General features: G+C 41.6%; 1 protein-coding gene across 1 annotated transcript in view; it reads left to right on the top strand.

The window, feature by feature from the left end:
- Positions 1-14646, top strand: part of LOC143276518 (serine/threonine-protein kinase 10-like) — a 77909-nt gene extending 63263 nt beyond the window's left edge. Inside the window, exons 16-22 of the mRNA XM_076581064.1 lie at positions 319-465; positions 1703-1832; positions 4196-4320; positions 6107-6295; positions 6973-7098; positions 7638-7751; positions 10047-14646. Coding sequence (XP_076437179.1) covers positions 319-465; positions 1703-1832; positions 4196-4320; positions 6107-6295; positions 6973-7098; positions 7638-7751; positions 10047-10229 — 1014 coding nt within the window. The 3' untranslated portion in view covers positions 10230-14646. The remainder of the gene's footprint in view (positions 1-318; positions 466-1702; positions 1833-4195; positions 4321-6106; positions 6296-6972; positions 7099-7637; positions 7752-10046) is intronic.
- The last annotated feature ends 7117 nt before the right edge of the window (positions 14647-21763 follow it).

Raw genomic sequence — 21763 nt, 5'->3', positions numbered from 1 at the left:
AGCCCGGCTAATAATTCAGCCTCCCCTTACCCCCTGCCCCTACTGTCGTCCTGAACCGCCCAGCCCACTGGTTAGCTGTTAAGTACAGTATGTTCAGCTTTGTATGCATATGTGACATGCATGCACACACATGCATGCACGCACAGCCTCAGCCATGGAATTGTACATCATCCAGTTTCATAACAGTTTGATCAGTTAGCTGTACCCTTTTGCTTTATTTGGCTTTGCAGTCACTCACATATATATGCCCTTCAGCCTGGACCCTGTGTGTGGTGTGTGTGTGTGTGTGTGTGTGTGTGTGTGTGTGTGTGTGTGCAGGACAAGGAGCTGAAGATGTTTCGGGAGAAGCAGAAGCAGGAGATGAAGCTCCTGAAGCAGGAGTTGGAGATGATGCCCAAGAACGACAACAAGAAGGAGAACATCCGCAAAGCCCGTGAAGCCAAGGAGATAGAACAGCAGGAAAAGGTAAGTGTGTGTGTGTGTGTCTTTGTGTGTGCATGTCTGTGTCTGTATCTGTGTCTGTCTTTGTGTGTCTGTGTCTGTATCTGTGTCTGTCATTGTGTGTGCATGTCTGTGTCTTTATCTGTGTCTGTCTTTGTGTGTGTGTGTCTGTCTCTGTCATTGTGTGTGCATATCTGTGTCTGTCATTGTGTGTGTGCATGTCTGTCTTTGTGTGTCTGTATCTGTGTCTGTCATTGTGTGTGCATGTCTGTGTCTGTATCTGTGTCTGTCTTTGTGTGTGTGTGTCTGTATCTGTGTCTGTCTTTGTGTGTGCATATCTGTGTCTGTATGTGTGTGTGTGTGTTTGTGTGTGCATGTCTGTGTCTGTATGCGTGTGTGTGTCTTTGTGTATGCATGTCTGTGTCTGTATCTTTGTTTGTGTCTGTATCTGTGTGTCTGTCTTTGTGTATGTGTGTGCGTGTGTGTCACACACACAAATTAAACTAAACACGCACGCATGCATGCATAATTCTTTATGTGAGTTTGTTATGATGGAAAAATTTAATGTTCGCGCTTAAAAAGTCCTATTGAATCCATAATGGCTTTGTTCCCACTTGCAGATTTTGTCTTTTGCTGTTGTTGGTATTTTGTTTTTTAACTGTCCCCCCCCCCCTTCCCCTCCGATGCTATGTTGATGTGTATTTAATTCTTTTTTTGTCTCTGTGTGCTGTGGCTGTGCAACAAATTTGTATTTTTCTTTCCCCCCATCCTTTGTGTGGATAGCTTGCACAGGTACTTGTTATTTTCATGAAAAAGTCTCCAGAAAATGAAATATCATTTGTAATGAATTTGAAGTCTGCTGCAGTAGAAATGTCTATGACCCGATCATTTATGTGCAAACATTTGTGTGTATGCACACTTGCATGCTCACATTAACGCATGCACTCCTACATGCACACACACACACAAGCACACACACCCATGCACACACATGCTCTCTCTCTCTCTCTCTCTCTCTCTCTCTCTCTCTCTCTCTCTCTCTCTCTCTCTCTCACACACACACACACTTTGTCTCTTTCTTTCTCTCTCTCTATCTCTCTCTCTCTCTCTCTTGTTTGATAGAGTAGGTGTTTTCACAACCTCCATGGAATCAGAGTTTATTGTAAATTATGACCTTGACGTGTTCAGAACACATTTTGTAGCAACAGCACGCGAGTGCACAGCGCATTGTTCACCATTAGTGTGATTAACGTTGTGGCAGGAACGCGTGTTCCTGGAGACACAGTCGGAGAGACTGGAGAAACACATGCGTCAGCTTGCTGACCAGCACCGGCAGAAGATCGCCATGCTGGAGCGCCAGTTTCTGCAGCAGAAACAGCAGATGCTGAGATGTGAGTCCCTGCCCTCTTCCTGTCTCCTCACTCATCTTCAGTGGAATGTATCATGCATTTCTAATGACAAAAATAATGACAGTACCATGTGTGTCTAATGACAGAACTGGTGACTGTATTATATTCATCTTGACAGAACTGATGACTATATCATGCACATCTAATGACAGAACTGATGACTATGTCATGCACATCTAATGACAGAACTGATGACTATCATGCACATCTAATGACAGAACTTATGACTATACCATGCACATCTAATGACAGAACTGATGACTATATCATGCACATCTATAGACAGAACTAATGACTATGTCATGCACATCTAATGACAGAACTGATGACTATATCATGCACATCTATAGACAGAACTAATGACTATGTCATGCACATCTAATGACAGAACTGATGACTATCATGCACATCCAATGACAGAACTGATGACTATACCATATACATCTAATGACAGAACTGATGACTATATCATGCACATCTAAAGACAGAACTAATGACTATATCATGCACATCTAATGACAGAACTTATGACTATATCATGCACATCTAATGACAGAACTGATGACTATATCATGCACATCTAATGACAGAACTGATGACTATCATGCACATCTAATGACAGAACTGATGACTATGCCATATACATCTAATGACAGAATTTATGACTATATCATGCACATCTAATGACAGAACTTATGACTATACCATGCACATCTAATGACAGAACTGATGACTATATCATGCACATCTAATGACAGAACTGATGACTATATCATGCACATCTAATGACAGAACTTATGACTATACCATGCACATCTAATGACAGAACTTATGACTATATCATGCACATCTAATGACAGAACTTATGACTATATCATGCACATCTAATGACAGAACTGATGACTATATCATGCACATCTAATGACAGAACTGATGACTATATCATGCACATCTAATGACAGAACTGATGACTATATCATGCACATCTAATGACAGAACTGATGACTATCATGCACATTTAATGACAGAACTGATGACTATACCATATACATCTAATGACAGAATTTATGACTATATCATGCACATCTAATGACAGAACTTATGACTATATCATGTACATCTAATGACAGAACTTATGACTATATCATGCACATCTAATGACAGAACTGATGACTATATCATGCACATCTAAAGACAGAACTAATGACTATATCATGTACATCTAATGACAGAATTGATGACTGTGTCATATATATATATATATATATATATATATATATATATATATAATGACAGAGGTTTTTTTAGTATAATCATCCTCCACCCTCCATCATCTACATACCAAAAAACAGTCCCAAGTTCTGTGTCCTTTCATGCCCTGCTCTCAAGGTGACCTCAGTTTTGAACCCCCTCTATTTCTGTGCTTGGGGTGAGTCCACACAAGGTCTTCATTGTCGGCAGACTCATGGAGGACTGTCGTTGGAAGGATGTGGTGTTGGTCTTTACTGTGGGTCAGATGCTCACTCAGTCTGGGCTCAGCGACTAGGAATTCAGTGTCGTCAATAGGGGCCTAGTATGTGGTGTCCTGAGTACGTTAAATCAGAACAGGCTCTACTGAACACCACAGAAGTGATTTGGCGGCAGTGCATGGTCTCCTTTGGTGTGTGGCCTCCTTGTGACCTATTCTTAATGAAATCCCTGTAGACTGCTGACGCTGGGTGTGGCAGTGGAAGGGGTAACTTGGAATGAGTGGCATGGGAGTAATGCTATTGAAACGATATGGTTGACGGGGGGGAAAAAGGAACTAATTAAACCTATTAAAAGAACTAATGACTTGTCACATAATTTGATATCATATACATCTAATGGCAGAATTGATAACCATATATTATTTTTATACACCTGTTGACAGAACTTCTAACGACAGAACTGATATCCATATCATAATTTTATACACCAAATGACTGAACTACAAACCAAAGAACTTCTAACCACATCATAATTTGATACACCAAATCACAGAACTAATGACAATATGACACAGCTAATTGTTTGGGGGTTGTTGGTTTTTTTTTTGGTTTTTTTTTGGTTGAAATTATTCTGATAAAAGAAAAAAATGATGAAATCTCTGTGTCCTTCGTCTCTTGTTCCTCTCTTTCTATTTCAGTCTCTGTCTCTCTGTCTCATCCTCCCCCCCCTCTCATGTTGTCTGTCTACAGTGATGTTGCTGGTGTGCTTGTGTGTGTGTGTGTGCTATTTGTGTGTGTGTGTTGCTTGCGTGTGTTTGTGGTGTGTGTGTGTGTGTGTTGCTTGTGTGTGTTTGTGGTGTCTGTGTGTGTGTGCAGCGCGGGAGGCGGCGGTGTGGGAGATGGAGAAGGAACAGCTGCATGAGAAACACCAGCTGGCCAAGGGACAGCTGAAGGACATGTTCTTCCTTAAGCGACACCAGATGCTCACCAGGCACCAGAAGGTGGGTCTCTCACCTCCATCATCAGGAGGAATGACTCCTGGAACTCACATAACATTTTGGGCTCCATCTCCAGGCTCTCTCCCTTTCTCTTTGGGCTCTTTTCCCTCTCTCCATGCTCCTCCCTCTCTGAGCTCTCTTCCTCTCCAAGCTCCCTTCCTCTGCAAGCTTCCTTCCTCACCAAGCCCCTTTCTTCTCCATGCTCCCGTCTTCTCTTTCTGTCCAAGCTCCCTTCCTGTCCAGGCCCCCTTCCTCTCCAAGCTCCCTTGCTCTCCAGGCTCCCTCCCTTTCCGAGCTCCCTGCCTCTCAGGGCTTCTCCCTCTCCAAGCTCCCTCAAGGCTCACATCCTCTCCAAGTTCCCTCCCTCCAAGCTCCCTCCCTTTTCAAACTCCCTTTTTCTGTCCCTGTCGAAGCTTCGTCCCTCACCGAGCTCTCTTCCTCTCCAGGCTCCCTCCCTCTTCAAGCTCCTTCCCTCTCTGAGCTCTCTTCCTCTCCAGGTTCCATCCATCTCCGAGCTCCCTTCTCCAGGTTCCCTTCCTCTCCACGTTCCCTCCTCTGAACTCCCTTCTTGTCCAGGCTCCCTCTTCCTTCAAGCTCCCTTCCTCTGCGAGCTCCCTCCCTCTCCAGGCTCCCTTCCTCTCCAAGTTCCCTTCCTCTCCAGGCCCCCGCCCTCTCCAGGCTCCCTACCTCTCCAAGCTTTCTTCCTCCTCCAAGCTCCCTTCCTCTCCAAGCTCCTTTCCTCTCCAAGCTCCTTTCCTCTCCAAGCTGTCTCCAGGCTCCCTTCCTGTCCGAGCTTGCTTCCTCTCCAGGCTCCCTCCCTATTCAAGCTCCCTTCCTCTCCAGGCTCCCTCCCTCTCTGGGTATCTCCGTAAACAGGCTCCCTCTCTCCAGAATCGGTCCCTCCTTCCCTCTCCAGGTTCCCTCCATCTCTCCCTGGGCTATGTTTTTTTAGCAGGGACTTTTCAGATGAACCTCCTGGTTTTAAATTTTGAGGGTGAAGTTCATGCAGGACACAATGTCAGTAATGTGACATTTAAATGTGTTTGTATTCTGCATGTCACATGGAGCACTAGTGAGAGTGAGAGCAGAGAGAGAGAGGAAGGAAATCTGCTGCAGAATCTTTTTTTAAAATGCTAATTCGACATAAACCTTTGCATGCAGAAATCACAGTCATACTCAGACAATAATGACAGTCACGTAACACTTACATTTATGAATGATTGAATGATAGAATTTACTTTCATTCTCTAGGAAAATAATGATGACCATAAAAGTTCTTGTATATATAGCGCTTTTAAACCTCTTTACAGTCACACGTCAGCCAGACACAAAGCACGCAAGAATACATACACCATGGTGGCGGTCTCCACTCTGGGGGAGATGCTCACTCAGTATGGCTCCGCGACTTAGCCATCCATTATTGTGGGTCAGCAGGTGGCTTAGTAGTTGCTGTCCTAAGTACGATATATCAGAGCAGTCACTACAGAACAGCACCAAAGTGAGTTAGCAGCAGTGCAGGGTCTCCTCTAGTGTGTGGCCTCCTAGCTTAACATGACATTGATGGCTCCTTGTGGATTTCTCGCACTGGGACTGCGACAGACGAACCCAGATGTGGACGTGTATACACACACACACACACAAGCACACACACACAAACAAACATACATGCACACCACATGAGAGCACACACACACACTCATACTCTCTCTCTCTCTCTCTCTCTTTATCACTTTGTTTTGACACCAGCAGCACAGTGTCATGTATGTGTGTGTGCCTGTGTGTGTGTCAGGAACTGGAGCAGATGCGTCGCTACAACAGCACCAAGGAGGAGGAGATGCAGACCCGACACACGCTGGAGAAGCGACGTCTGCCCAAGATCCTCAAGGCCGAGGCCAAGACCCGCGCTGTCATGTTCAAGCAGAGCCTGCGTCTGTCCACCATCGGCACCCCTGACGACGACAAGACCAAGATCAAACAGGTCTATTTCTGAAATACAAAGAAAAAAACCCAACAACTTGATGTATATGGGGAAGTTTGAAATCATGTTATATTGGTTTTACACTTTTTGTTAATTAAAAAATGTTAAGATCAAACAGGTCCCTTCCACCTCCTCATTGCTTTATTGTCTGTTAACTCCTTCACTTTCTTTCTTTCTTTTCTTTTTTTTTTTCAATTCGCTGATCCGCATAATTAGCCGAAAGTATTCTGATATTGCACACTGTTTTTTTTCTGATCCTTGTATGTTTGTGTTTTCAATTTGAGGAGAACGAGGGATTAATTTTGTGATTGAAAATGAGTATGAACTGTGTAACCATGAGCCTTTTATGCTGTGTGTGTGTGTTGTCAGTTTGAGGAGAAAAGAAGAAATGGGTAAATTTTGTGATGAAAAATGCGGATGAACCGTCTAATTAAGAACCCGTTTTTGCTCTGTGTGTGTGTATGCATGTGTGGTTCAGTTTGAAGAGAATGAGAAGAGTGGAATGATTTTGTGATGAAAAATGTGTTTGAATCGTGTAACTGTGAAGCTGTTTGTTGTAGGCATTTTTTTCAGTTTGAGGAGAAGGGATGAATTTTGTTATGGAAAAAAAAGAAGAAAAAATGCACATGAACTCTGTAACTCCGAACCTGGTTTGCTGTGTGTGTGTGTGTCACCAGTTTGAGGAGAACGAGAAGAAGCGGATGAAGGCAGAGCAGCAGAGGCAGGAGGCCAAGCACAAGAAGCACTGGGACGAGCTGATCCAGAAGAACGAGGCTGCTCTTAGTGAGCTGGAGCAGCTGCAGGTCAGTTTGTGCTCTCACAACTTTTTATTCTTTCTGGGGTTTTTTAATGATTATTTTATAGCACCTATCCTCGGTGAAAGACCAAACTCTGAACATGTTGCTTACAGGACTTTGGTCGATCATCAAGCATTCATTCCACCACTCTAGTGGTCTAGTGGAGGGGGAGAAGTTCTGGTGTGTGTGGGATTTGATCCCGCACCCTCAGATTCTCTTGCTTCCTCAGTTGACAAGGAAGACTGCGTGACCGCAGCCAAACATGATGATGGCTGAGTTGTGATTGGTGCTTCTGGTTGAGGAAAAAGTTATTCTGTTTTTGCCAGGTCTGTTGATTCTGTTATGGTATGTGATATTGCACATTGAGCGTTACATTGTGTATGACTTTGGTATGAATTTGTGTGTGTGTGTGATGATATCTGATTTTTTTCCCCCATTATTTTGTCATTTATACTTGATGATGTTTTGTTCATGTGAAGTCTCTTTGAGTGCTGTTTGAGAAAAAGTGCTGACAAAGTGTTCATGATTGTTATCACAATGTGCAGGCGGAGAAGCGGAAGTTGCTGATGGAGCAGGAGACCCAGAAAATCAAGGAGTTGGATGAACAGTATGCCGCAGAGTTGAAGGAATGGAAAACCATGCTGATCCCCAGGAAACAGGTCAGCCTGACACACACTGTGTCTGTCTCCACTCCTGTGTTTGTTTGTGTTTATTCTTGTGTTTGTGCCCCAGGATTTGAAACAGTTTGCTTTTTGTATTTTGATGATGACAAATGATGATGTTGGTGTTATGAAGGTGCTGCTATAATAATATTAATAATGATAATTATTATATTTATATAGCGCTGAATCTTGTGCAGAGACAAATCAAAACGCTTTCACACCAGTCATTCAAACGCATGCATAACTCTAAAACTGGAAAAAACTGAAGACAAGGAAGAGGCAGGAAAGGGAGGCTATTTTGGGAAGAGGTGGGTTTTAAGGCCAGACTTGAAAGAGCTGAGTGTGGAGACCTGACGAAGCGAAAGGAAGTTCCTATGAGGGATCCTTTAGGTTCAGGACTACTTGATGGGGGCACTGTGGCGGAATCAGGTGTTGGACTGTTGATCCAGTGTTCACATATGATCAGAATTTGAGGCTGCGATTGGCATGGTGTCATGTCCTTTGGAAAGGCGCTTTACTCCCCATTTACCTGACTCCACCCAGGAGTGATTGGGTACCTGACTTCGGTTTGGAATTCACTGCCCTTTGTAAAAGACTATGGGACCTTTAACTGCTTGACAAAGCTTAACTCTCTCCATACGAACGGCGAAAGAGACCACGTTAACAGCGTTTCATCCCAATTACCATCATCAAAATATTGCAAGCGGAACGCTCTTACACTGAAGAGGTGAATGTTGACAAAAAAATACCACAATTCTGACGACGGAAGCTAAAGGTTGGGTCATTCAGACACCCACTGGACATCCGAGGGGTCTGTGTAGAGGAGAAGGGAGGACTGGCCGTACTGTGTGAGTTAACTCTCAAAAATATATCCCGGCATCAGCCAGACTGAGAGATTCAGACACCAGCAGTATTGACTTGCTTGACTTATGCCTATAGCTCCGCTCGGGAACAAAGGGCCGCAACAGCACTCCTCCAACGGACACGGTTTGGGGCAATCCCCTTTATCTGGGCCCACGTCATTCCGGCTGCCTTCACTTCAGTGTCCGTACTTCTTCTCCAAGTCTGCCTGGGTCTGCCAACTTTGCGTTTGCCTTGGGGGTTCCAGTCAAGTGCCTGGCGAGTGATGTTGAGTGGTGACTTGCGCAACGTGTGGCCTATCCACCCCCACTTTCTCTTTTTGATTTCTTCTTCTATGGGTGCTTGTTTGGTTCTGTCCCAGAGGTCTTCATTTGAGATGATTTCAGGCCACCTGATGTTCAGAATGTTGCGCAGGCATCTGTTGACAAATGTCTGGAGTTTGTTCCTGTTGGTCTTGGTAGTGCGCCATGTCTCTGAGCCGTACAGCATGACTGACTTGACATTGGTGTTAAATATTCTGATCTTGTTGTGAAGTGAGAGGGCTGAAGATTGCCAGATGGGTCGGAGAGTTCTGAAGGCGTGTCTTGCTTTATTGATGCGGCTCTTGATGTCATCGTCTGCTCCACCATCCTTGCTCACTACGCAGTATTGGTCAGGAGATTGAAGCAGAACTTCCAAAGATGCATCCGTGAAGTGGATGACCATTTACTGTATGGTCCCAGTCTTCCCTTCTCAGCTCTGGGGAAGGAAAAACCTGCCTCTGATGGAGCTCAGCCTTCAGTCCCACCATGTGTGAGCCCGCAACGCTAACCATTTCACCACAGTAGCTGGTGTCGCCATGCTGTGTTGTTTTATTCTTTTCACTTGAAAAATTGGGGTTTTTATGTCGGGTTCCTGTGTGTGTGTGTGTGTGCGCTTTTTTTGCTTTTTTTTCTGAGTGTTTTAACAGCTTCTTTGTAGTTTTATTCTATGGCTGATTTTACTTCTGTTTATGTGTTTGTGTGTGTTTATTGATATGTGTATGTGCTCTTTCTCTGTGTGTGTGTGTGCATACACCTTTGAATGACTATGTTTTTGTCTGGGCTCATGATATATTTGTGTCCATGCATCTATGTTTAGTAAGTTTTATGTACTTGATGGGGTATTGTATGTGTGTGTCTGTGTGGGGAGTTGATGTGTGTGTGTGTGTGTCTTTGAATGTGTGTTAGGATGGGGAGGGGTTGATGTCTGTCTGTGTGCACCTGTGTGTGTGTTGTGTGTGTGTGGGGGGGGGGATCCTGGTGGGGGAGGGGATGTCAGTGTGGTGAGGTCGATGTGTGTGTTTGTTTATGTACATCACTGTGTCTGTGCACCTGTATGTGGCTATGTGAGAATGGAAACTTATCAACCCACAACAACTCTTGTTTCTTGTGTTCCCCTCCCCCTGCACAGAAACTGGAGGAGGAGTTTTTCCGCCAGAAGGAGGAGCAGGAGAAGTTCTATGGGGCCAGCCAGGAGGGAGGGGAAGGGGATGCAGGGGGTGTGGCCCACCTCTACTCCCAGACCTCATCCTCCAGTATCCGCAGCAAGGACAGCAGCAGCTCCATGTCTTCCCGCCACTCCACCGTCATTTGAAGCCACGCATTTCTAGCTGGGGCATTGCTGGAGGGGGGGTGAGGGGGAGGGGGGGATTGAACAGTATCGTCCTCATGTATCAGTATCTGCCTCATGTGGAGACGGTCTGTGAATGCTGTGCAGTTGCTGATTCTGTGACAAAAGGGTGAGGAAGTAGGTGACTGGTGCTTTGTGTCAGTCTTGCTGCTGCTGAGGTCTACTTGGGGAGGGGGGGGGGGGGTGCTGGGTTGGGAAGGTGGAGTGGGGGAGATAGAGCAGTGTCATGCTTGCCGTCTGCCTCCTGAGGCCCATGATGGGCTTCTAAACGCTGTGCGATGATTATTTCTGTGTCAAAGGGTGGGCAGGTGGCTGGTGGTGCTTAGTGCAAGGCCTTGCAGCCGAGTGTTCTAGAGGCTGGGAATGGGGAGAGGTTGTTGGGACTGCAGACTGGTTGGATAGTCGCCCTTTTTGCTGGGTGGTGGTGTGTGTGTGTGTGTGTGCGTGTTTGTGAGTGTGTGTAGTAGAAGTAGTAAGGCAGTTCATGTTCAGCCATGACAAAAAAAAAAGAAGAGTTTTTTGTGTAAATATATCTCCACTTTTTTCATTCTGTACATGAGAGACAGGAAAACAAAGCAAGACAGACACGTTCAATACACACCGCCAGATCAAATTGTTGTACTGTGCACATTTGTCCTGACTTGCATGGTTACTTTAATGTCAGCTGCACATTTTGTTTTCCCCCAAAGTAGACATGTTTTTGAAAGTTTGTTCTCTTGTGTGTATTTGAGGTTTAGAACAACCAGGGTGAAGGTGAAGGTGAAACCAGTGTGTGTGTGTGTGTGTGTGTATGAGGTGGGTGGGTAGAATGTCTGTGTTGGGGACATTTTCCTTGTCACTGTCTTCTGAGCTGTTCAGCAGTGAATCCTTCTCACCAGGTTTCATCAGTTTCTCAGGTCTTGTTAAGGGCGTCTGTCTGTTCTCAGTACCAGTGTTGGGTGCACAGGCAAGAAGATGAAACCAAACAAGAAATAAGATGAATGGGAGGAGGGTTTTCTATCGGTAGGGAGTAGTTAGCGTGGCATAATTGTTTTTCAACAGGTCTGCAAAGCTTGGTAGGTCATGACAGATAAGGGGGAACCACGGGTTGTTTTTTGTTCTTTTTCTTTCTGTTTTTCCTCCCTCATGGTTCTTTGTTAACATAATCAGCATGCTTTCTTGATTTTTGTAAATGACTGAGTGAAACCTCAGTATGATGTCCATGAAATTCCTAGACAGGATGGATGTGTATCTGTACACATTATTATTTTTGTTTCTTCATTCATTTGTTGCAGGAGTGGTGTAGCATATTGAGATCAGTCTCACACTTTGACACCTCCTTGAAACTGAAAACTGCAACTCATTCAGACAGAATGTTGACATTTATCAGATCTTAGGACTGTACTTTTCTCTGCAATTTATGCAAGCAGTTGAGATGACATGCCATGTTTTCATGTACCTATCTGGAGTGCATTTTGCTGCCCCCACCTATATTGAGTGCATTTTGCTGCCTTCACAGGCTGAAGGGTGTTGATAATGATGGCACTGTGATGTTGTAGTATGGCGCCAGGGAATACAGGAGTCATCCAAAAAAGGACCACAGCAGGTTGAACTCTTGGGTTAGGTCCTGAGAGGGGTGGGGGCAGAAGGAGGCAGGAATGTGTTTGGGGGTGGGGGGGGGGTGATGGAAAGACTCCACAGTCAGTAGTTCTGATGAGGTTTAACCCATTCATCCACTCACTGTTCCTCCCCTCCCTCTTCCTCTCCCCCTCCCCAACTCTTCAACTGCCTTTTGTGCTCCCCTAAGGGAAATACAGGTTGACATTCTAAACATGTTTGGCAAAGCCCTTTATGGTATGATGATCACCAATCCAGAACCCTTGAAATTATTCTCTTTTGTTTTGTTTGTTTTTGTTTTGTTTCAAGCTTTATCAAATGCTTACCTGATTTTCCCACTGAAGAAAAATCCACAAATAAACAGAGGCGTATGTTTGTTTCAGCAGCTCATGAACATGGGGAATGGGGGGGTCAGAAGCAGAAGGGGTGAGGGATATAAGGGTGGAGGTTAGTATCTGATACCTACAGGTGTAACGCTGGGCAAGGCTGAAGGAAGGAAGCAAGGAGTGTGTTGAGTGTTGTTACTGTGTATTTTTCACTTCCACTGAAGATGTGACTTATAGTTTTGATAGCAACTTTTGTGATTGTAACAACTTTTGGTGATTGAAAGGCTTTGATGTGTGTGAAGCATACTGATCGGTGATCAGTCGCTGGCTAGCCTGTGTTCATTTAAAACAAATTTTTTGGTGCTTTTTTCCCCACCTTTTTTTTTTTTTTTCGCTTGTCTCTCTTTTCTCATTTGCTTATTTATTTACTCTTAACTTCTGCACTGAGTGTTGCCGATTTTAATTTACTGTTCATAGTTTTTGTGTGTAGAAAGTGTGTGTGATGTGATTTAGCAAAAGATAAGAAAGATCTGTAGTTTTTGTGTGTTTTTGACATGACAACATATGAGTTGAATATGGTGTTTGACTTTGCCTCCATTGTCAGAAGGGAACATTTGTTAGCTGTCATTTGAACCAGATCACAGCTGCTTCCCCTCTCATGAGCTGGAACTATGACTGTGGATGAATTGATTTTCATGCTTTGCATGTGTACAGAAATAGAAATGGAGACTTTGGTTTGGTTTTGAAGAAACTTTGGGTACGAGAATCCTGACAACAAGCATGTCACAACACTGTGTGTCTGAGCAAAACAGAATCGGTAATCAGAAAAAAAAAGGTTTATTTGTTATGACAAACTGTAAATTCATCAGTTTTATTATGATTTTTTAACACGGTATGTGTTTGAGAAACAGGATATCAATTGTGAAAAAGAAAAAGAAAAAAAAAGATTGAATTATTATGAGAGACGATAAATGTATCTGTTCTGTTTCACGTGAAGTCTAAAAATCTTGAATGTGAACAGACAGTAAATGAAGTGACCAACCAACCAACGGTCGACACAAAGGTGATGGAACTGCACAGAACAGGAAGGACAGCAGCCAGTTTGGAGGGGAGACTACTGATGCATTTTACTGTGAATGAATGCTGGCACAATTTGTTCTGTGAAGAGACTTCTTGCTATGGATTTTTTTTATTGTGAACATTTTCAGAGTCGGCCACTTGTCCTGACAGCTTTCTGGTTTCCAAACCAGATCTGCATTTGTTTCTGCATGCATTTCATGACTGTAATAATGATGGAAGAATATCAGATTAATGTAACCTTTCTCCAACTGAATTAATTTACTTCAAAAAAAAAAAAAAATATATATATATATATTTTTTTTTTTCATTTTCTTCTTTTTTTAATTTTTTTTATCTTAAACACAACTACTGTATTGAAGTTTATTTTTTTGTTTATCATGTATGTTGTTCTGTGTCAAGTTTGTCACACACCACCTCCCCCGCCTCCTCCCCCGAGCAGAAATGTCCGTGAGAAAAAAAAAGGTTTGACCCATAATTAACAAGCGAATCTCCACATTGTGATGGTCACAGCCACAGACGTACGAGCTGGCCCGTACAAAATGACAGTAAAGATGAGTGGTGTGAAAGAGTGGAGGGAGGGAAGAGAGAAATAGAAATATTTTCTCCTGCACAAACATATTTATTGCAAGATTTTCTAAACTTTTTTGTTGTTGTTGTTGCTGATTTTTTTTTTATATATATGCTTTCAAAGATTCCTATTTTTTATCTGTTCAAATTATTGCTTTAAAAACTTTTGAAGCTTCCCCATTTTTGGTATTATTTATTTCCTTTCTGTTTATTTACTTTGATTTCCCTGTTTTTGAACCACACCTATTCATTCAGCCATTGTGTTTGCTGCTTTGTTTTGAATATTCCTTCCTTTCTTTATGTTCAAGTTGACACACTTTGTGTTGCTTTCAGGCAATGTTTTCTTTGTTACAGTTTTATTGTAAATAAATTGTCGGTTTGAACGGTAAGAGGTTGATGGGAGATTTTTTTTTTTCTTCTTCTTCTTCAACCGATGTGGGGATTATCCTGGTTGTCTTTCTTTTTTTGTTGTTGTTTTGTTTTTGTTTTTTTGTTGACGTGATGGTGATGTATGTTCCTTTCTGACAGAGGGACTTCCACAACCTGCTGAGTCATGGGTCTCTATGGCATGAGTGGTCTTAGAAGCGCCAAGTTCGCTGAGCATGAAGAAGGTTCCTGTGTTGGCGTTTCTTCCACCACAGACTTGGGGAAAATCTTAACGCAAAGCAAACTTAGTGCAGCTGAAATCACTTGTGCTGCCCAGCCAGAGGCCTGTGTGTGTTGGGTGTGAAGGGGGAGTTGAGGGGAGGGGCGGACTGGGAGGCGAAACCTCACTGCACTGGCTGGAGTTTGGAGAGGGAGCTGTTGTTTATTGTTTCGTTGGTGTTATTGTGTAGGGTGGTGAGGGGTCATGCGGGGAGGGGGGTGGGGGTGGGGTTCATTACCTGGGTTCCTTGTATGTCGTTTTCTTTTCACCAGTGAGTTGATGGGGGGTGGTGGTGGTGGGTGTTTGATCGGTCACCCTCTTCTCCTCTCCTCAGTGGCTGTTTTCTGCCCTTTGTGTCGGCTGACCCCCACAAAGATGTGGGGCAGAGTGTAGAAAAATGACCTATGATTCCATTGTGTGTGTCATCTTCGTGCAATCTAGCTTAGAATTCTTGCCAGGTGTGTCATGTGTGGTAGGGATTGTGTGTGTGTGTGTGTGTGCGCGGAAATAAAGATGAATGCATGTCAGCATGTTCGTTCTCTTCTCTGTTCACTTTGTTGTTGGTTTTCGCAATTTCCTTCATTCGTTTGCTGTAAATATCCAAAGAATGGACTCCAAACATTAAATGAGAAATTTTGTGTATGTGGAGCTGAGGTGTACTGTCACTGCTACTGCTGTTGTTTTTTTGCTTCAAAGTTTTGGTAACACTTCACAGGACTTAAACCGCACACTGCCAAATGTGTCCTCACACAGACGTCACATACTTGTGCTTTTAGCATATTCACACAAACACAACACTGCACATTACTGCCGCATATATATATATATATATAATATATATGGTTAACAAGGACTATGCACTAATTGTATACCCACAACTATGCATGCATGAACCTATACAAAAATAGAAGCGCACACATACACACTCGCACACTTGCATGCACACACTCACTATCTTCAGTGTCAGATTAATGTGTTGTTTGTACAAAATTTAAACTGAAAATATATTGAATCTGAATTTTTGAATGAAAAGCATAAAAAAAGGAGAAAAACAAAAAAAATTAGAATGAACCATATATTATAAAAAAGTGTTTTGAAGATGTGTACGCTTTCACACATACACACAGAATAATGCAATTGTATCCAGAACAACATTTATATAGTTCTGCTATATAGCCTGTACAGGCTTGGTGTCTGCGAAGTACTTTTCCATTGTCTTGTTTTAATGAGACACGATTCTGCCGGAGAGAACAGTACTTAACCATGTACATGGTTTTGTGTGTTTTACCAACTGTTCTATCATTACTTTCTCTCACTAGTGATAGAATAATTTTACTATTTAAAATGTCATGTACAGATCAGGAGAACCCTTCCAGTGCTGTAGTGTTCTTAACATGAGACCAGTGCTGTAGTGTTCTTCATATGAGACCAGTGCTGTAGTGTTCTTAACATGAGACCAGTGCTGTAGTGTTCTTCATATGAGACCAGTGCTGTAGTGTTCTTAATATGAGACCAGTGCTGTAGTGTTCTTAATATGAGACCAGTGCTGTTCTTAATGTGAGACCAGTGCTGTAGTGTTCTTAATGTGAGACCAGTGCTGTAGTGTTCTTAATATGAGACCAGTGCTGTTCTTAATGTGAGACCAGTGCTGTAGTGTTCTTAATATGAGACCAGTGCTGTAGTGTTCTTAATATGAGACCAGTGCTGTAGTGTTCTTAATATGAGACCATGCTATGAGACCAGTGCTGTAGTGTTCTCAATGTGAGACCAGTGCTGTAGTGTTCTTAATATGAGACCAGTGCTGTAGTGTTCTCAATGTGAGACCAGTGCTGTAGTGTTCTTAATATGAGACCAGTGCTGTAGTGTTCTTAATGTGAGACCAGTGCTGTAGTGTTCTTAATGTGAGACCAGTGCTGTAGTGTTCTTAATGTGAGACCAGTGCTGTAGTGTTCTTAATATGAGACCACTGCTGTATGTTCTTAATATGAGAAACAGCATTATCTTATACTTAATTTTCACAGGTTAAGTTCTTCCAGTTATTGGGTGTTTTTTTTTTTTTGTTTTTTTTTGTTGGTTTTGTTTTTGTTTTTTTTGTCTTGTGTTTTTTTTTTTGAGGGGGGGGGGGGGGGAGTTGTAAGCCATGCATTCATTGAAATATGTGTATATTTGATCACCCTTGTAAATACAGGACACTCAGTAAATAGTATTATGACAGATATTATAATTCAGCTAACATTGATATGAATGATGAGGAACGTAATGCTTTCAGTTCATCAGTGTACATAGAATGTGAGATTTTGTTGTTACTTTTAAACCCAGAAAAATAAAACAGAAGGACAGTTTTGGTGGACCATGGTGGGTGAGGCATTCAGTTGCGAGTTGAAGGTGGCATGACAAAATTTTTATGAAAGCTAGGAAAGGAGAAGAGTTCTTATAAATTGTTATATATGTAGCAAGAAGCATCAACTTTTTTTCTCTCTCTATTTCTCTGTGTTCTGTTTTATTCTGTTTGTGGTTTAGTGGTATTTTTAAAACATTTCCTGCTTGGAGTTTCCCTGTTTGTGGAGATTTATGCAAAAACATGACACATGACAAGACAGTAACCACCCCCCCACCACCCCTTCCCCCCACCTCCCCAAAAGGAATAAAGTTATTTATAATATGAAAAATGGCATGAAAATCAAAGAAGGTACAGAGATTTTTTTTTATTTAAAAGAAATAATCAAATTTATTTTGTTTTCTTCATCACTGATGGGGTACATGCTATGAAACAGCAGTTATAACTCTGGGAATCTGTACAGACTTTCCTGCCACTTTTTCCCCTTTGCAAAAATAAAAAAAAAGTATTTGCGTGTGATGGAAAGTTTTGATAGTACTATAAATAATTGTTTTTAGTTTCTTCTTTTTATTCAGTTTTGTGTTTAACTTCAAACATTCACTGCTTGGTACCAGTTAGTGATATTGAGAAGTCATTGAGTGTCGTAAATGGTTGTTGAGCTTAGAAAAATAAGAATAAAATTCAAAACATCAGTGTTGAGCTGCAGTTTTGAAGTACGACCATACTAGACAACATTCTACTTTTGGATTGATTAGGAAGCCAGCGGAACGGCATAACCCAGTAAATCTGTCAGTGATTGCACTCCCAGAAACAACACAAAATAGCTTTGAGCAGCTTTCAGTTCCTGTATGAGGTGTTGAGTTGAGAACGGACAGCCGCCATGTGCCAGTTGTCAGCCAGGGGCCCAGTGGCTTGTGTATTCTCCAGTCGGTGCTGTCAGTGGATTTGTGAAGAAATAAAGTGGCGAAAGGTATAAAACACTTGTGTGGTAACTTTTTTCATTTGTTTCTGTACTCCACACAAGTTTTGGTAACCTTTTTTTTTTTTTTTTTAGCAATACACTACACACACAGATGCACAAACAGAGACACACACATGCATGCATGCACATACACACACATGCACCCGTGTGCACACACAGACACACTCACATTTGTATGTGTGCGTAGACATGAACTATTCACTGCACACACACACACACACACACACACACACATTGTTTTAGTTTCAAGGAAGCATAGGTTCAAGCAGACATACATACATACTACACCACATCTGCTGAGACATCTGACTTGAGTGTAAAACGTAGTGTACTGATCAAACAAGTCAAGTACTGCAGGAGGGATTGGGGAACCATTTGCCTAAAATGCAACAGAGGTCAGAGGCATGTGATTTAAATTATAAAAAAAAAGGTATTTAAAGTTGAGATCAGTGCGTTATTCATTTGTCTTTTTTCCTCTATCATCTGCTGTGATAAAGTGAATATTTGCCAAGTTGGTTTTCAACTTAAAACTTTTGAATGCTGCTTGAAGCATTCTTTTCAGGGTTTTTTTTAACGATCTATATCTAACGTATTTCATTGATTTTGTTCATTTTGACCATTTCTTTTGGTGGCATTAGTTTCATGCCTTCAGCATCAAGATTTCAGATATTGATTGTAAAAGAGAGAAAATCACAAATCATCAGCAGTTTTGTTGTTTGAAGCTATGAGCATTAGTCTCAAGGAAGAAACAAGATCTGGTTTCAATCATAAATCACTCAGTCCTCAGTCCTAGTTTCCTGACATGCTGCAGAACAGATCTCCTGCTTCCTGTATATTCATTCTAGTCACACAGTTGTTTCCTGTCATAGAATCAAAACATTTCCACATCCTCTGTTCTGCCTCCATCTCCCATTGGCTTCTGTCTGCTCATTTTCTGCCTTTTGACACTGTTGTTTGCCATATCTTTTGCAGAAAAACTGTTTGGATGGGTGTTTTTTCTTTATATATGTATGTATATTTTTATAGATATTTGATCATTTTCACATTAGTCTTTTGAAATGAAAGTGAATTTTGCATTAATAAGCACACAGGCATGCTCTTCACATATACACACACACATGTGTTCACACACACACACACACACACACACACACACACACACTAACTCACTTCCCTCATATCTGGATTTTTAATTTTTTTACATTTTAAAAATCTTTTATAAATCAATGACCCAAATTACATGACTTCCTTTGCCTATGATCCTTCATGTGTGTGATAATTACGAGACAGTGTGGACGTGCTCCATGCACGCAGTTGAAAAGGTTCTGTTTTCTCTGCTGTAAAGGATGAATGAACACAGGGTATAGAGATGAAAGTTTTGTTTGTTTTTTTGGTTTGTGTGACTGAATGTGTACAGGATTCGTGGGTGGCCACTCCTGACGTTCTGTCAGAACAATTCCATGGTGGGATTGGGGAAGGGGGGCGGGGAGCAGGGAGGTAGCAAGAGTGGAGTGCTTCCTTAAACTCTGTTGATATCTGGGACTATGTTTGGTTTTGTTTTTAACATTATTGGAACTGTCGCTTTGCTTCTGTTTTTTGTGTGTGCCTCATATTGCGATCTGTGGGAGTCCACTTTTCTGATGCTTTTTGGGGAGAAAAGGGTCTGAAGTGAGGATGCTGAGAAGGTGGATTGTAAATTGTTGTTGTTTGTTATGTCACTGTGTCCTGTCTGTTGATAATCAAGACTGGTATTACATTTATTGGCATAGTTTTTGTTTTTGTTTTTTTTTGGTTTTTTTGCTGTGAGATGATATTCTTTTTAATTAAATTTTTGCCTGTGTTTTTTTTTGTGCAAGATCTGGAAACTGAGCCATACAAGATAAGCTGAACCAGCCCTTTCTGTGTAAAAATGCTAGTCTGGAAGGCTGATGTTTCTTGGTAGTCCTCTTTGTGATGTACAGTACTTAGTGTACTTAGTGTATGATGGGGTGGTGGTTTTACTGTCTGTTGTAGTAGCTTCTTTATAGAATATCCCCCACTGAATGCTGGGGGTCTTTCAGTATCAATGTCATCCCAGCCTACTGGAAATTCTGTGCTAGAATTGTTCATCTTTCTATTGCTCTGTTTCTGCCTTTTTACTGTACTTCCTTCACTGTAGTCCGCTTTTTCTGCCTTTCCAGTCCATTTCCTGGTTTCCGGCAAGCCTTGATGCTTTTTTTTTTCTTTCCTGTTTTATTCCATGGTCTACGATGTACTGTCTATGCTGTTTTGCTATGGCTTTGCTCTGGTGATTAGGAACTAAGAATGTAAACACTGGGATGGGCTCTAGCTGTCCATTCTGCGCTGATACTTGCCTATATTACCATTTTTGGTTTTACTTTGAGGTTTTTTTTTTATCCCCCCTTTTTTTTAACAATTTAAAAAAAAAATCATCTGAATGATAAATCAAGTGGAAGGACTGACGCCCTCAGCTCATCCTGGTCATATCTGCCTTAAGTCGCTTAATGGTTGAGGTAGTATGTCTTGGAACTTTGCTTAGTAGGTTTTCTTTTATATGATTTTTTTTTCTTTAATTGGTGTGACAGTTTTGTTTTGTGCTGCTAAATGCTTCTCTAGTTGGGCAGTCCTGATATTACCCTGTACAATAAGCTAGACAAACTGCAACAATGTCAGGTGTCTTTACAGAATACAGCACTGTTACTTTGAATTAAAAAAAGTTCCAGAGTTGACGTCAGTAGGTGAACTTGTTAATTCTGTTTTTTTGGTTTTTTTTTTGGAATTTTCTTGATGTGGAGCTAAATAGGGAAATATGAAACTTAGATAAGAGCTTCCACTACCCATTCTTCCATTATGTTACACTGATTTCTTTTGGAATTTTCTCTCAGATCTGATTGTTGGTTAACCTGAAATGTGTCATTTGAAGAGGTGCAGATTATTTTTCCCCCAACAAAAAGATATTTTTGATTGAAAGTATTTCTCATCAACTTGACCACACAATAACTAAGTTTCTGTTGTACCATAGATAACATTAATACATGGATTATAGTTGATTTATTTGACATTAATTATATAAATAATATTAACACCATCACTACAGCTTCATATTACAACAGCATTTTTTTCTGTATGTTTCCACTGAAGAATTTGAGATAATTATTTCTTTTGTTTGTTTGCTTTTTTGCTATACCAACACACACACACACACCCTCCCCCATTTTTTCTCTCTCTCTCCCTTGTATATAGTTGTAGGCAAAAACTTTTAAGTGAAAATATTTTCAAGAAAAAAAATGTTGAGAACACTATAAAGATATGATTTTGGCCTGGTGTGTTGTGTGACAAGTTTACAGTTTGTGGAACAGTTTGTGGGAGTGCTTCCTCAGGCTGCATGCATACAACATTCAGAAAAAGTTAAGGACCACTTGGGATCTTGCTCAGGTTTCTCCTTGGAGGCATGGTGGATTGATGCTGAATTTTGTTGTGAACAGCAGTGCAAGCAGCAATTGTAATGAGCAGCACTCATAAACCATAGATCCTTTCTTGCATATGCACATCCATGTTTTTGTACAGTGAAAATACCACAGCTGTTGTTTATAAACCTTTGAATATCTGGTGTGTATATGAATCATACAAGGCAATCTGTCGGTAATGTAGCTCCGCCATAGTACGAAGAGTTTGTGGTAAAATTATTTTGTTCCTGAGTGGAGAAGAGGAAGCAGACATAGCCAAATAAATGAAGAAAGTTTTGAACATGTACAGCAAACTGCGCTTGTAAAATGCCCTTGCCCACACAGCTCCTTTCTTTCTTTGCTTTTTGGATCACACAGTCTCCCACCACCCTCTGTGTATCTTTTTCTGCTATCACGAACATGCGATGAAAATGTAATGTGCATCACACTGTAAACTTAACGAGATCACAGTAGTAATAAGTGTACTTCATGGGCAGAACTTCAACTTTATTTTTCT

The sequence above is a fragment of the Babylonia areolata genome, chromosome 2 (genome assembly GCF_041734735.1).
Source record: "Babylonia areolata isolate BAREFJ2019XMU chromosome 2, ASM4173473v1, whole genome shotgun sequence".
In the NCBI taxonomy this organism is placed as follows: Eukaryota; Metazoa; Mollusca; class Gastropoda; order Neogastropoda; family Buccinidae; genus Babylonia; species Babylonia areolata.
The sequence above is the reverse complement of the archived record's forward strand: the minus strand, read 5'-3'. Positions and strand labels throughout refer to the sequence as shown.